At 38.9% G+C, this 16,143-nt stretch overlaps 1 protein-coding gene across 1 annotated transcript in view; it reads right to left on the bottom strand.

Annotated features, from left to right (window-relative positions):
* KYNU (kynureninase) overlaps positions 1 to 13,799 on the bottom strand; it is a 57,363-nt gene extending 43,564 nt beyond the window's left edge. The window contains exons 1-3 of the mRNA XM_061354355.1: positions 13,677 to 13,799; positions 8,037 to 8,226; positions 3,491 to 3,611 (exon numbers count right to left, since the gene is read on the bottom strand). Coding sequence (XP_061210339.1) covers positions 3,491 to 3,611; positions 8,037 to 8,226; positions 13,677 to 13,694 — 329 coding nt within the window. The 5' untranslated portion in view covers positions 13,695 to 13,799. The remainder of the gene's footprint in view (positions 1 to 3,490; positions 3,612 to 8,036; positions 8,227 to 13,676) is intronic.
* Between the last annotated feature and the right edge of the window lie 2,344 nt (positions 13,800 to 16,143).

Raw genomic sequence — 16,143 nt, 5'->3', positions numbered from 1 at the left:
TAAATTAATTGCCAGCTTCAGAAATCTTCTGTGCTCATCCAAATCTTGTTCAAGTGGAAATTTTATTCTTGCTTCCTTGCCAAAACTGAGGCAAGGTATTTAATAAGCCAACATAGACTTTTTAAGTATGACCATGGTTTCAAGCAAAGAAACAGACAAAAGAAAGGAAGATAATACCCAAAGAAAAAAGAAATTTTTGAAGCAGTAGATAGAAGGTGAACCTAAAAATCTCAGGGTATTAAACCAGGCATTTACATCTCTGACATACAGCCTGATGAAAGGTACAGTGCAGAGATGACTTCTGCAGAATGGCAGAAGTGGGCTTGTCAAACAGAATATAACCAAGCCCCACCAAGCTGCACTCCTGTTTGCAGGGCTGTTATAGCTTGCAGGATTAATTCAACACATAGAACCAAAGATACCTTTCGACTCTGTGAAAACAGTCTTTGTTGCCTCAGATGTTATATTATAAAGCCTTCCACAGACTTGAAGGTTTTGTCTACTGTGTTCACATCAGAAGCTTGTTGCCAGATTGCTTCAGTGCTTAAAAGCATATATATAAATATTTTGTTCTAGCCTCAATTTATTAATTCCTAGTTTATACTTACTGTGCCCGCATGTTATTTCACATAAGTGGCTCCTTCACCCCCCCAAAGGTTTACCCCTTAATACATCGACAGAGATCATTTTTCCTTTCAGTCTTATTTTTGCCCAGCTAAACAACTCTAATCCTCAAGGTTTCCACACAGCAGGTTCTCCACTCCACAATCACCTCAACAGCCCCTCACAAGGGCATAACAACCAGCTATGACAGACTCCCTTCTGTTTAATAGTCCACTTTAATGAGTTACTCAGACGTAAGATACATTGCCCCCTGCAGCAAGTATGTTTGCATGCAATAATGATTCTATAAAATATATTAAACAGTTCTGGTGGGGGAAAGGCAAAACAGGACACTGCAAAGCACCTATAGGCCTTTCTCGAACCAAGCAAGTCACTTGAACTTTGGTCTTTTAGATCTAAAAAAAAAAAAAAAAGGATTAAGAATACCAAACCAGAAAATATATGTGAGGAAGATGATGTAAGAGGAGAAAGCTATAACCCACCATTTAAAGCTGGGCCCAGGTAGAAGGGGCAGTGACATTGTAAGAGGGAATACAAGAAATGCACAAGAAGGCCTTTTTCTCTCCAGGCCTTTCCCTAGTTAATTGCTATCACTACACAGAGCTGAATCTACAAGCTTCCCTGCACTTGACCACAGCTACTGCATATTCTTCTTTTTCACTCTTACCATTAATTAGAAGCAGCAAAACCCGCTTAAATAGACTGGTAGCTATTTCGGATGAGTCCCAAGACACAAAACTCAGAAAATGCAATAAACCAATTTATAAGAAAGCCAGAATCTATATTGTTGCTGACTTGAAGGATGTACCTAATTTGTATGCAATTCCTTAGACTTTCACTACCTGTTTAGACCACAGGCAGTAAATTCCACACTGCCAACACATGAGCCATTGAATATGCTTCTGCTGGTAACAGCTACTACCTTAGACTAGATTTTGCTAAGCTGTTCTTGGTACCTGGAATAAAAGTACTCATTTCTACATCTCCAAACACCTGTTCCTTTGGACTCCCCAGCATCCTACCTTGCCCTGTTCAAATTAGGCTTGACCTTACCCTGACTTTTTCAGTTGATTAGATGCACCTGCAACTAGCTGAATATTTGTTCCAGGTGTTTTGTTTTTTTTTTATTTCAATTTTGGTTTGTCTTGTGTTTTGAGTCTCTTTGTTTGGTTAAGGGTTTTGTTTGTTTTTAAACTTCCTGATTCATTCTAGGTAAGGTGTTTGGGGCCAAGCAGTATTTTTTATCAAAAAGCCTTTCTGCATTTGCTTCTCTTCTGATGGCTTGAAGTCATTTTCAGCCGTATTTCCCCCTTAGATACAGATACTGGAGGCACTTTTGATCTTCTGGAGAAATATGATGCCTACCTTTTTCTTTTGGATTTTTTTAATCACTGAGAAAAAAAAAAATCCTTTCCTGTAGCAAAGACAAACATAAGAATGGAAGTGAACCAGTGAAAAAGGTAGAGTGAAGGAGCTGAAACATGTTTGCACTCCAACTGCATCATTAACAGCTAAGAGTACTGACTTTCACCTTTTGAAAGAGCTCACCTGTTTTCTTGCTAAAGTAGGATAACCAGATAGGAATGGAGACGATTGCAATTTTTTCAAAAGACTGGACAAACTGCAGCACCAAGATGAATGAATAATCAGGAAGAACAATTACTTCCCAAAGTTCATATTCATTCTCAACCGTCTCACTTATAAGAATACAAGTTACAAACAGGAAACAGTAAACCATTTTTATTAACCTCCAGTGTTCATATATTAACAAGCGAAAGAGCAGCTAGAGAGCTTACATATTTACATCGCGAAGCCCTTATCTAGACCATTTCTACTGAAACAAGGCTGCCCAGTCAGCAGAATTAGTTTTTCGCTCTTCTGCCTTCCCATATTTCCTCTGTTCTCTCACCATGAAACTACATCTGTTTCACACATACACTGTATCCTATGAAAGTGTTTGTCTCTCTCCCAGCTCACTCGCTCCTCTGGATGTCATTTTCCTTTCCCATCTTCAGCTCCATGTTTTTCATTTATATTTTTCTTTACTCATCCCTGCACCAGGTGCTCAAGCAGGTACTGGGCACTTCAAAGCACAAACTCTCTATGGAAACCAAGTATAATAATAATTAAAAAAAAAAACACAACAACTTTTTTTCCTCCCTATATATTAAAAAGCTTCCCATTTCTTATGATGACTATGCCCCTTTCCTGCAATGCTGAAAGTTGTTTCTCCTTTGTCCTCCTGTCTCTCTTACATCGTGTCTGTCTGGCAGAGCCTGTTGTAAACCACTCAGTTCCTCTCCAAGATGTTACTGAGAAGACAGGGTTGCTTCCTAAATAAAATGAAGTTGTCAGGCAGAGACCTCGTTTGAGAGGAGCCAAAAACCTGCCAGCACTGGTAGTAGCAGAACCCGCGCAAGGTGCTATTCCAATAGACTGCCCATTGAAAGGCCTGCAGGGTGAACCACATGCAGTTAAAAATACTAATTAGAAAATCATGGGGTCAGAAACTGAATCACACTCATTAGCAAGCAGCAGCAACCAAATGAGTTTGTATCTCTTGTGTATAAGCACATGTAGCAACTGGATGGGGACGGTTAAACTGTGCAGGTCCCCCAGACGAGCCAAAGCAGAGCGAGTATGCACAGCACAGGTTATAGCAGCTAGAAGTTTGTCTGTTTTATGGCTCATACCTTTACAAGGAGACATAAATAGTGCTGGGAAACACTGACCATGTTTTACTGCTGGGCTGTAGTGGTTTTAACACACTGTTCTACTTGCACATTTCCAAGGCAGATCCCAAAATAAAATGGAGTGCTCATTTGAAGCATGGGTTAGTATCTCTCATACCCCATGGTGTACTCACATTTGAGCCCACTTGTCCAGTTCTTCATCCAAGTAAGTTTTCACTTGTCTTGGCTGGAGCCCAAGAGAATTCCCAGCAAAGTATATGCAGCTTTCCTCTCCATTCACCAGGCCCAGATCAGCTGTGGAGGGAAATCACAGAAATAACACATACAGGGGTGTGAGCACAGGAGGGACAGCATATGTCCACATGCACACGTGTGCCACCACCCAGAGCTCTGCCCACTCCACATGTCCCTGGGACTTCATGGTCCTCACATGTGAACTGAAGTGCCACATCCTGACCTTCCTCCACAGAGACCACTCAGGTGACTCTGCAAAAGCATCTAAGGAGGAGGACAACTGGGCAATTTGCAAGAAATTATTCCCCCCATCCTTCTGCAGTTTTCAGCTGAGTCCACTTGCACCTGTTCTAGAGCTGAGTTCAGGCAGCATCAAATCCCCAGGTCCCCTGGGGCTGCCTGGGAAGCAGCCTCTGGCACTGATTTTGTCGGATCTGTAACAAATGGTGAATGAATAAGGAGCATTTTCCTGAACACTTTTCTTCCATATCATTGCATTCCTACACTGAGTTGTGAAATTACTTGAATTTTGCATTTAATAATATGCATTTTTAAATAAATTGCATTAATTTATGCAATTTAATAATTTGCATAAAAGGTAAATCTTTGTCTTTCATATAAGTTCTCCCTTCATGATTAAATCACTATTTAGAAAAATGTAGTCATTGCACAGAATATTTCAAGGCAATCTCAGAAGTTCTTGTCTTGTCAGCATATATTGTGGGCTGCACTTCATGTCATCATTACCTGAAGAGGAAATCTGTGTTGACACATCCTTTCAATGATTAGGAGAAAAGCAAGGCCTTAGAAATTTATAAATACTAGCTCTAGTGAGATTCTGAGCAATCTAATTACTCCATGGCATCATCTATCAATACAAACATTGCCTTTTTCTATTATTTCTCATTTAGAGATTCTTGGAGGGACAAGTGATGATGACCTACTAGAAGTAGTAATTAATTTGCATTCATCTATACCTATGCTTACAATACCCCAAAAGCTAACACTAATATTTTCTGTAAATATAATTGGTATACCTCAGAAGAGCAAATTAATGTACATGTTAAGACATATGCTAAAAATTAATGATAAGGTTGCATTTCTGTCTGAAAATTTTATGTTAGGACTGCAGAAAAGTAAAATGGATGCTTGGAAAAGATTTCTTACTATCTTTTGCATTAACAATTGCCAACTTACTGAACTTCACCAGAAACACTTTTTTCAGAAGTATAGACAACTTGGGTAATTACTTAATTAAAGCTTTAGAAGCTTTTAAAAAGCATAAATCAGAGAGCAATTTCAATCTAATCTGTTTTACAGATGCTGTGTCTGTTTTTCATTTCTATTCTAATATGAATGAAAACAGAAAGGCATAAATATTATTCATGTTCCTAGGTTGGTTCTATTAGCAGTTCTTTTCCTATGAAAAAACACAATCAAACTATCTCATTGGGAATAGACAGAAGGGCCTTTGCTCAAGTATTTGGAGTTTAACCTCACAAATACTCTTTTTGCTCCAATTAAGCATTAAAACAAGTAAGGAATTATAAAAAAGTTAGCTTTTCTTGCACTACAGTCCTCTCCACAGGGTCACTGTTGGAGAGATACAGTACTGCAACTTTGATAAAGTGTATTTTTCTGCTCATACACCTGCTACACTGGATATTCTTTTAACATATGTTATCAAGTCTATATAGGGCTGTACTCTTTTTCATGAAATAAAGTTTAATTTCCTTTCTCTAACATTGTTAAAAGACTCATTTTGGACCACTGCTGCTTCTCAAACTAGGCTTGTTTTTAGCAGCATTTTTGTCATTTCACAGCTTCTCCTGACCAGCATATTCTTGCGCTCCAACATTTCCCTGGTCACTGTGATATTCTTTACAGGAACATATTTGTTGTATAAAGACTAGCACTTGTCTTTCCCCAAATTGATTTACCCTTACTTCTCACAGTATTGACCCTTTTTATTTCTGGAGGAGCTGTGATTGAATATTTCAATATAGATTGCAGGTCAAAAAGGAAATAAGCACAACTCATGAAATAAAGACTAGTACAAAACAAACAGGAGATAATTATTGAAATGTGTCCTTAGAGTAGCCTGAATTAAAAAAAAATAAAATACATTAACAATGACTTGCATTAAGATTAAATACATTATAAATTACATTCACACCTACTCAGATTCATGCAAACTGGTCGAATCTAATGGCATACATTGTTGTGCATACTGATTATACCCATTTGTCTACATTAAAGAGGTATTTCTACAATTTCTAGAAAAAGCAGGTTTATTTTGAGAAATATTCAGTCAAAAAAAAAAAAAAGGAGAAAAATCAATGTCTTTACTATCCAGAAAGAAAGGACTAAATCTGCTTATACATATGTATGTCCTATCCTTTGCTGAAGGATAAAAAACCACTTCTTTCACAACTTCCTATACCCCACCTCAAGCCCTCCAAACAAGAAGACAGATTTATACAGTTAACCACTTCCTTTAATCATCTCTTCAGGGAAATATAGCTCAAGACTTCCACACCAGGGTATCTTTTTATTCCCAAGACATACAAATGATGCTCTATTCATTTACAAGCTGACAAAGCACAAGCCATAGCCTTAATCAAATTGGTGATTTGGTTCCCAACTGCCATCATCCAGTCATTCTTAACTCCATCCTGCAATGCATGAGAGAATATTGAAGAGACTTTGTTGTCAGCTTAGAGAAGAGAGAGGAGATCCAAACATTTCTCTAAATCTTCTGTTGTCATCTTTTCTTATTTTGTCACCTGAGCCTTGTCCCTCATGCTTGCACAGAAAAACCTCAAAGATTTGCCAGGGAGTTAGTCAGCTAGTGGTTTCCACTTGATTGAGACAATAAATAAACAGTCTGTAAGTTGATAACGAAATTAAACTCTTATGATGACTTTCTAAGTATTTTTATGTACACCATCTTAAAGTTCTTTCCTATGGATATTCTTGTCTGCTGCTTGTAAGGCCACATTTTAAAACCTTATTGTAATGTTTTATGTAAATATATAAAGAATATTTGACGGCTAATATCTGTAATGACATTTATCTTCAGAAGCATATTATCAAGCTCCTGTGCTCAGATAAATGTCATAGGAGATCTGTCTCTATGGTATAGACACAATGTAAATATGTATATATTTACCCTCCTGCTGTTTTTCAGCAGGGAAGCTGTTCCTGATGACAGTCAAAGCACAGAAAAGAAAGACAGGGGAAAATGAAGAGGAATAAACCCCCTCATTTGGGGAACACAAGAATGGTAGGTTCTCTGTGCTGTTTGACTGACACTACTTTGTAGACTACTTACCTTCACTGAAACTTACATATCCATATTCTCTGGACTAATGATTATAGTAACTGTAGGGAAAAGCAAACAAACCCCTACAAAACATCAGCAGTCTTTGGATCTAAATATTACAGAAATTGAAAAACAATAATGGAGGTTGAAAGGAAATAACTAAAAACTGTCACAGAGGTATCAAACAGCCTTTGTTCCACATGTATTTGACACATGACCTGAAAGTAAACCCAGACAAGACTTGGGAAGCAGAAGAGCCATGCTGGCTCCATAGATGGGTGCTCCCACTGGGTTTACCTGCATGGTTTTGGCCAGACACAGCAGCATCAGGTACAAAAAACCCCATGGAAATGTGTTGTACTTTCGCTGGGCTGGGGATGATAAACCAAAGCAGATGCTTCCCTCCCATAATGCCAGCCATTCCATGCACCCCTCCTGCCTGCATAACGTGCCCAGGCATGAAACAGGCTCCTTGAAACAACTGACAGATGAGGAATAAAGCGGAAAAAAAATTAAAGAATCACTTTGCATGGCTACATTGAATAAATGTGCAGTTATCTACTTGCAGGCAATCATGAGGAAAGTGGGAAAGATCTTCAAATAAAAAGGATTTATTATGAATTATTTGCTCAGATCAATTATTTGTTCTGAGGCCCAGTCTTCTATTTGGCCTCAGGACAAAAATCATTTCTACTAGCAGCAATAAGGCATAAATGTTAATATATGTATTGTCTCTTTCATTAACTTAAATAATTATAACTAGATAGATAACACCAAATTATATTATATGAAGGAAGCAACTTCTCTGAACTATTGTAAGCAACATTGCCATTTCAAACCATTAGATAGAAATACTTCTGCCTATAATTTTCAATCAGCCACTATATTGTTCAAAGCAGCTGACTGACAGCATAAGCACCATGTAAGTACCATATCCTCACACTTTATTGAGGAAGGAAATGAGAGCATAAAGCTTTTGGTGCTAGAATAAGTTGATGGATTGATTTAGCAACACCAGGGACATACTGTGCTCAGATATGACTGCAATTGCTCAATTATCTCATAAGTGACAATGATTTCCAAAGATTTGTGATAAACACATGCTAAAGATGTGAAACCCCACCCTTTCCCCCCACTTCCTTTCTAAATATAATTCTCACTTGGAGGCAGATCCTTGACTTTTGGGATACAGAAACATTCACGAAGATGCTTTAACTCATCTTCTTCATCTAAGTGAACAGCAAGTTTCTTGTCTGCAGGACTGCATCCTAGCCGCAAGGCAGTTTGTTCTAAAATGGTTGCTGGTAACACAGGAGAAGATGAATCCATTTTCAGGTCATTCAATTTCACCTTAAAATGAAAAATGCCACAGTTTAGCTTCTGCAGTATGCATATTCACAAGTGGCTGACAAACAGCCACTAAAGCCACATCATTCAATACCAAAATTTACTTGATTTAAAGCTTTTAAAAAGTGAAGTATTTGAATAATGGTAAAACTAACCAGTTCAAGTATTACCAAAGCAACATATTGCTGTAACCCCCAAACACCATTTTTTTTGTAGATATAATGTTCTTCCCTTTATAACCTCTATCAGCAGCTTCTAAGTTCTCCCAGCAGACCGATAGCAGTTACAAGCACTAAAACGTCACTCACAATTTTGAGACCTCAAAGCCAGAGACAGTATTATTGTTTTTGCAGTGTGTGCTCCTGAAAATAGCAGGTGCAAACTACACTGAAGGTGTTTCCAGGCTGTATAACGTTCAGCCTCTTCCAGCTTTTCTGACTTAAAAATAGGAGGATGTATTTGTGTACAGCTGTGCTCAGGTACAAGGGCAGGATACACATGACAGACAGAGACATCATTACAAATGTAGATTTCAGGACCAGAACCTTTAACTAATATTTCCTTTTAGCTATACCAAATTTCCTGGTGCTTTAGCTGTTTGTCTTAGGGAAGAAGTCAAGCTGCACACATGACAGATCATAGGTTCTAACAGGATATCCAAAACCAACAGCAAAATTTACAAGCTCATTGACCTTGATAAGAAATGGAGTTATGTACCTGTAATGCTCAGAGACAATCACCCTGATGTTCAAGATAGCACTGGTGCACTTGACTTTACAAATATATTCGCAAAGAAAATTTATGACATGTACTCTGCACTTCAGGGCAAAACTTCATCAGTGCTGCCTGCTGCATTGTTGCAGAAGGAAATCAAGGGGTTCATTGAGGTGCTTGGTGGTTGGCCCAGTTTAGAGAACTGTATAGGTAGACAACAATCCCTGCCTTTCAAACATCCCCAAGAGTTTTGGTACAATAGAAAAACCCTAGCATATAGGCCGACATAGGGCAGATTAGCACATAATATGCAGCACATAACCTCCATAAGTACATAACCTCCATAAGTACCAGCTATCTTTTCTTAAAGACAGTAGTATACTACAGATAGTTATCCAGGAAGCTATGGATAGAACACTGACAATTATGTGGGTTACAGCCAACTGAGCATTACATTCACTGTCACTTAACCTAGCTTATTTATTTGTAGAAGAGGGATTCTGAGAATGAGTGCGATGGCATATTCCAAGTTTGCTTGCTTGTTTGTTTGTTTGTTTGAAAACCTTTATGACACATTTGTCTTAATTATTTCACAATGAATCCATAAATGCAGATTAGGGTTTTTTAATCAAAATTTTTATGCCAACCTCTCAAGAGCATCTAGGACAGTTTCATTGATACATAATGGTATGACAACAGTTGGCATTGAAATATAAAGTCCTAGCAAGCACATCCTCATTAGTATCAACTGAACCAAACCTGTTTATACTCTAGCCAAACAGCCAGCATGGTCCTAGTTACCTGGCTCAATTTGCTATCATTTAGCTTATGATAAGAAATTTTTCTTTTTCCTCTGCAGACTCAGTATGTTACACAGTAGCATTTTTTCCTTTCCCACTAGCACACAGAGTTAAAAAAAATAAAAACAAACAAAAAAGCCAGTTGAGCTCTTTAAGACCACAGTTCATTTAGCTAATGTTCACCTTTCCTGGGAGTTACTGGGGATATTTTATTTTTGTGCTATTTCCACACAGGTTTTTCACACCTTCTTATTGTCACCAAATTTATCATTCCCACTCATTCATCCTAATCATCCCTTAGCTGGTAAAAAGGAAAATAAAATTGCAAAAATGCGTGAAAAAAAGATATTATAACATCTTGTTTCTCAGAGTGCTTTTCAAGGTTTCTAAGAGGCAGAGGGCTGCACCCAGACAAGCAATTTGGTGTGATGCTAAAGTGCCTGAGCTGGCTGGAATCAACACATGCTAGGGTCATGGACACTATAGCCATCACTGATACAGGCACATTGCTATAATCTAAAGACATTGTAAGATAACTTCAGTTTCACTTCTCCAAATTACCAATTTTAAGAACCCATGGGCTTAATGAGTAAATCAGGGTTTCTTTTCAAGAAATCTTGAGATAGGAACTTGGAAAGTAAAACTACTTTTTGTTTCCAAGGCCTTATTTCTTTGATTTACAATACTAGTATGGGCATTCTGATTAAAGCATGTCCACTACATACTCACACAATCAAGATATAGTCCTCTATTTTTAATAATGAGCATTTAACAAAAATTATGGCATCAATCCTTGGAGAAGGGGTTGGAATTCAAGCCTCACTGCCTTCTTCCAGATAAAAGGACCACACAGTAGTCTGCGCAGTCTTTTCTATATAGGCAGAAAACCCTTCCCACCTGAGCTAATATCTTTTTTTGCTCCCTAGTGACATAGCTCCTGAAGTAAGAGGAGTCATCCTGAAGTAAGAGGAGTCATCCTTTAATCTCTCAAGCACATAGCTCACTTGAGTTAGGAATATTTGTTCAGTGATGCTCAGTTCCCCTAGTCCCTAAGAGAGAGACCAGGCAGTGCTGATACTCCTATCACTCATGTCCTCTCCTGTACACAGCCTATGAGGAATTGTTGGGATCCTCTAATCTCCTGGGGTCCACACAGGCAATGCCAGCTAATGCCCTGTAATTTATGATCAGGAGGTGGGTGCTAAGGGTGCTTGAAGGACAGTTTGGTTCTGTACACCAGATCACTCTCATCTGGTCAGTAGATTCTCTGCTTACACCATGTGAACAGAGCACAGCATTCTAATATTTGTCTTACTAGTCATAATTTTTCAGTAATGACACAAAGTTATTACAGTGGATTTATGACTGTCACATTCCAGGTCATCCACTGACCTGTCTGGCAAGCATAGATGGGTTCTGTTTCCATTTGAGGCTTGACCCAAACCCCAGTGAAGTCAGTAGGTGTCTCTATTATGGACAAAAACTTCTAGGTCAGGCTTTTGGTTCCCTGTCATTGCTGTAGTTTGCTGCATCTGATCAATGACTTACATTTACTGTGATTCTTATTTATATTAAATTTTGACAGCAAATATAATAACAAATACAAAAATCTAGAAGCCAAAAATGATTAAGTGCTCAGAAGTATCTGATTTAATACAAACACTATGAAATAAGATAAAACTACTAATATAAAATCAATCAAAATCCTATTGAGGAATGAAATCGCAGAGATCCAATTCTGAGACGAGAGTAAGAAAATATTTTTGCCTTTGAATGGGAATTAGAGGGAATACCAGAATTGCTTGGGTTTTTAGATTTTTTTTTTTTTCTGACTGACATTGTTCAATTTTTAATTGCTGAAGAAGAGAGTCCCATGAGATTATTTTACAGTAGTTCATGAGTCATTTGTTGGTTTCTACATGTAGAGGAAATACATTTGTATAAGAACAGCACACCTTTATTCCATCCAATTATCTTCATTTAGCCAAAAGCTACACTCTGTATCCTCTTCAAATTGAAATTCAGACCCATCAGTCTAAAATGTAATTCCCACCTTGAGAATCATAGAATTATAGAATGTTTAGGGTTAAGATTGGAAAGGACCTTAAGAACATCTAGTTACAACCCCCCTGCCAAGGGCAGGGACGCCTCCCACTGGACCATGTCACCCAAGGCTCTGCCCAACCTGGCCCTGAACACTGCCAGGGATGGAGCATTTACCACTTCTTTGGGCAGCCTGTTCCAGTGCCTCGGCACCCTCAGAGTAAAGCACTTCCTTATATCTAACCTGAACTTCTCTTGTTTAAGTTTAAATCCATTTCCCCTTGTCCTATCGCTACAGTCCCTGATAAAGAGAACCTCTCCAGTATCCTTGTAGGCCCCCTTCAGGTACTGGAAGGCTGCTATGAGGTCTCCACACAGCCTTCTATTCTCCAGGCTAAACAGCCCAAATTTTCTCATCCTGTCTTCATATAGGAGGTGCTTATCATCCTCGTGGCCCTATCATCTCGCATCTGAACGTCTCCTACAATGAGCCTCAGATCTTCATTCTCATAGTCCCTGCATCTGCCTTCCAAGTCTTGAGTGGCTTGGCTAGAGCCCTTACCTGTGAAGACTGAGTCAAAGAAGTCATTGAGAACCTCAGCCTTCTCCAAAACCGGGGTAGACAATTCTCCCATTTCCTTCCAGAGAGGGCCCACGTTATTTCTAATCTGTCTTTTGTGAGAAACATACCTATAGAAGCCTTTCCTGATATTGCTGGTATCTTTGATGCCCCTGACCAGACTCAGTTCTAACTGGGCCTTAGCTTTCCTGACATGAGCCCTAGCTTCCGAGACAATGTCCCTGCATTCTTCCCAGGCCACCTGTCCTCACTTCCACTTTCTATAAGCTTCAAAAGAAGGAAAAAATTCCTTCTGAAATTCCTCAGCTGCTCCTTATCCATCTATGAAGGTCTCCTGGCCTTACCCCATTTCCTTCTTCTTGGGATGCAAAACTCCTGATCTTGGACCAGGTAATAGTTGAATATTGGCCATCAGCCCTGCCCTCAAGGGCTTTATCCCATGGAACCTTACTGAGCAGGCTCCTGAAGAGGCCAAAGTCTGTTCTCTTGAAGTCCAGGGCAGTGAGCTTGCTGTGTGCCCTTCTCACTGTCCTGAGAATCTCGAACTCGACCATCTCATGATCCCTGCAGTTAAAGCTGCCCCGGGGCGTCAAATAAACACTACTCTTTATTAGGACTTTTTTTTTTCCCCAGACAACTTAGAGTAAAAATAATCACAATTTTAAGTGAAATGACTTGCCTTCACCACCCACTCTAGGAAAAAAAAAAAAAGCATTTTTTCTTCCTTTCCTTGAAACTTTATTACACTTTGTGACATAATAAATATAGATGACGAAGTCAGCTTTTTTCTTTTTTGCTTTGCTCTTTTAACTCTTCCAGAGAAGTTTCCTGTGCTGCATACTGATACAAGGTAAAGAATCCACCAATGCCCGTTGGCATTTTTCATTTTCAGAAAGACCATATGCAATTTAAATTAAGGAAACAGTCATTACTGAATATTTTATTGGCAGGTAGCAGCCTCACTGCTTCATCTCCCATTTTAAGAGTATAAAAGACAATAGGTGAGCATTAGTCAGACACAAGTGACAAATATCCTGTTTTGTCCTTTATGCATAATTTACTGACTGAACAGAAAAAAAGGTGTGAATATTAGCAAGCCATTTTACCAAAGTTACACAAGAAGGTCCATTATGCTTAATTATAAGACTGATAATTTGTCCTACTTTTAGATCCACTTTCAACATTTCTACAAATCTACCCCTCTGTCTATAATTGTATATTGATGTCTGTTAAAAAAAAAACCAAAATGAGAAAACTGTGAAGTCCCCTTGCCCCCACTTTAACATTTTCGTTAAATATTCCAAGATGTTACTTACAGTCTTTCTACCCAGCATGGTGCTGTCAATGAATCCCTGACTAAAAAGCTGTATCAATATCCTCAGAGCAAATGTCCAACGTCCTGCACTTTCTGCCCTCCAACAGTTAACAGATTGCTAAATGAAGCTCAACCAACAAACCTTTGATATTTTCAGGTTAGTGTCCAAATGAACTCTTTGTAAGGAAAACTGGTGGTGTGCACATGTATAAGCATACAAGATTGCAGTACAGGTCCATGCCATCAAAATCTACCCACTGAAAGCACAAATAGCACTCTGAATTGAAGTTGCTTTAAAAACCAAAGGAATACCACATAAATGCACAGCACATAAGGGCTGATTCTCCTTCCCATCTTCACAAAGACAACATTTCTTTCATGGGCACAATTTTGCAGAAGAAAGTTCCTACAAAGCATAGCCCAAAGCAGTGAACATTCTGGATTACTTCAGGTTAAATACACTTCAGTGAATTTGTTTAAATTACAGAATTGCAGAGAAAGAAAATCTAAACATTCATAGCTTACCCAACAACAGATACACAACTGTATAATTAAATAAGTTACATAGCACAGTGTCACAGCTGCAGCAAGGGGATGTGACAGGAATTATAATAAACTCAGTTACTTAGAGTAATTCAGGCACACATTGACCTTCATGTCAAGAAGTGCTATGGTCTTAAAAGTAATTTTACATACAAAACTCATTTTTCCCCTCCACAGTGAAACCATGTTATCCAGCAGTTGGCAGCTGTCCTGAGAGAGGATGATGAAATTCTTGTGCAAATACTTAGCATCGTATAAAGAAACAGTCATGTGCCTGCTACTCCAGACTTTGACCCACACAGCAACCAAACATATGACCTCCGAGAGTTAACCAAAAACCAGATGTATATATGTATTGAGGGTTTTGTTACTGCTGGCTTTGGTTTCCCCCCACCCACCCACCCCCCCCTTTGACACCAGTGCAAAGGCACTCTTCTCCCATACAGGTACAAGCATACACACATAATTATAATGAAATTGGTTTTAAACCAAAATGTTTCACTTTAGTGGAGGAGCAGATCAATAGCGTAACAGATAGAAGTTAGCAATGTTCACAGCTGCAGGACAGAGTGCTAGGAACTTACAAAGAACATGGATTCACCAGGTGGAAAACAAAAAAATTAGAGGAGAAATTACAGAAAAAAGCCGATCTCTCTATTCTTTCCAAACATTATTGCAAACCAGTCGTGTTAGCCCAATCCCCTCAATTTAAACTTAAATGACACCCATTCCTACACATACCTAGAACACATCTGGAAGCAACAAAAATAGTTTTGCTCTACTCAGCCTCTGAAGTTGGCAGGGGGGTGATGAACAGGGAAACTGAAAAAAAAACCCAACAGATGAGGAGAAATAGAGAACTATAGGGGCAAAGTTGTCAGAGTCGTGGACTAAAAATGTAATTTTGAGATACAACTATATCCTGGCGTTCTGCATGCACAGATCCCTGCAGTAATGCTTGTTTATTATCTGCATTTTCATTTTAAGTAAACACCAATATATTTTACACTCTTGAGCTGTAACTTTTCATCTTTGCTGTAAAAAAGAAAACTACAACAATCACACAAAGCACTTAATATTGACACAAAATAAAGATAACCTCTATCCATCAGTTTCTGGAGTACTGTTATCCTGTTTTGCACTGTCAGATGGTTTTTTGTACTTCCCACTAACTTGTCATGTTCACTCCACCAGCAAGACAACAGGACTGCTGCTCAGGAAACTGTATCACCAGGAATTCGGGCTGAGAAGCAGGAGGTTGAGGCACTTCAGCTACTGAGGCAAGAGGGATTCAATGTCTAACTAATCCCAAAAGAGTATTTATTTCTTGTTTAATTGGCTATTTAGGTCAATCCAAGATGAAATGCACTGCAACTTTTCATTTTGCCTGTGGAAATAAAACTACACAAACAGTAGAGTGAAAATTTTCCCATTGCATTTTCCTGAATTTTACCTCTGATCGTCAATGGTGGCAGGAAAGCAGCTAGCTTGCAAAGGCCACATGTTTACAGACTTTCATGAGAGTAGGAATATACCCCCTTCTTCCCAGCTATTCTTCCTAACTCTTCAGATGGAATGAAAGAAAAACAAAGACAAAAACCCTTGCCCTTAAATTCAAGGCTCGAAAATCAGAGAACATTTCTTCTTGGTACCTTTTTTAGCTGCAGAACTAATCTAGCGGCCTGCATTTTTTTTCCTGTGATGCTGTGAAGCAACCAGAGGGCTGGTAAGGGAGGAGGAGGCATTGCAAGCCACAGGGAGACCAGTGTACAAAGGGGTGAGGCCACAAAAGACAGCCATATTCCCAGCAGGCACTGGCTGATGAGGCTGAGAAAGGGCATAAAGCTCAGTATAGGGCAGCCCTGACATCACCCTCTCAGAGGAGCTGTTAGGTGAGTGATGGAGAGGCAGTGACATTTGACAGA

Source organism: Neopsephotus bourkii, unplaced genomic scaffold, assembly GCF_033783945.1.
Source record: "Neopsephotus bourkii isolate Nb327-2 ecotype Australia unplaced genomic scaffold, CSIRO-AGI_Nbou_v1 NB_730, whole genome shotgun sequence".
Lineage (NCBI taxonomy): Eukaryota > Metazoa > Chordata > Aves > Psittaciformes > Psittacidae > Neopsephotus > Neopsephotus bourkii.
Note: the sequence above shows the minus strand (reverse complement) of the source record. Positions and strands in the feature narration are given on the sequence as shown.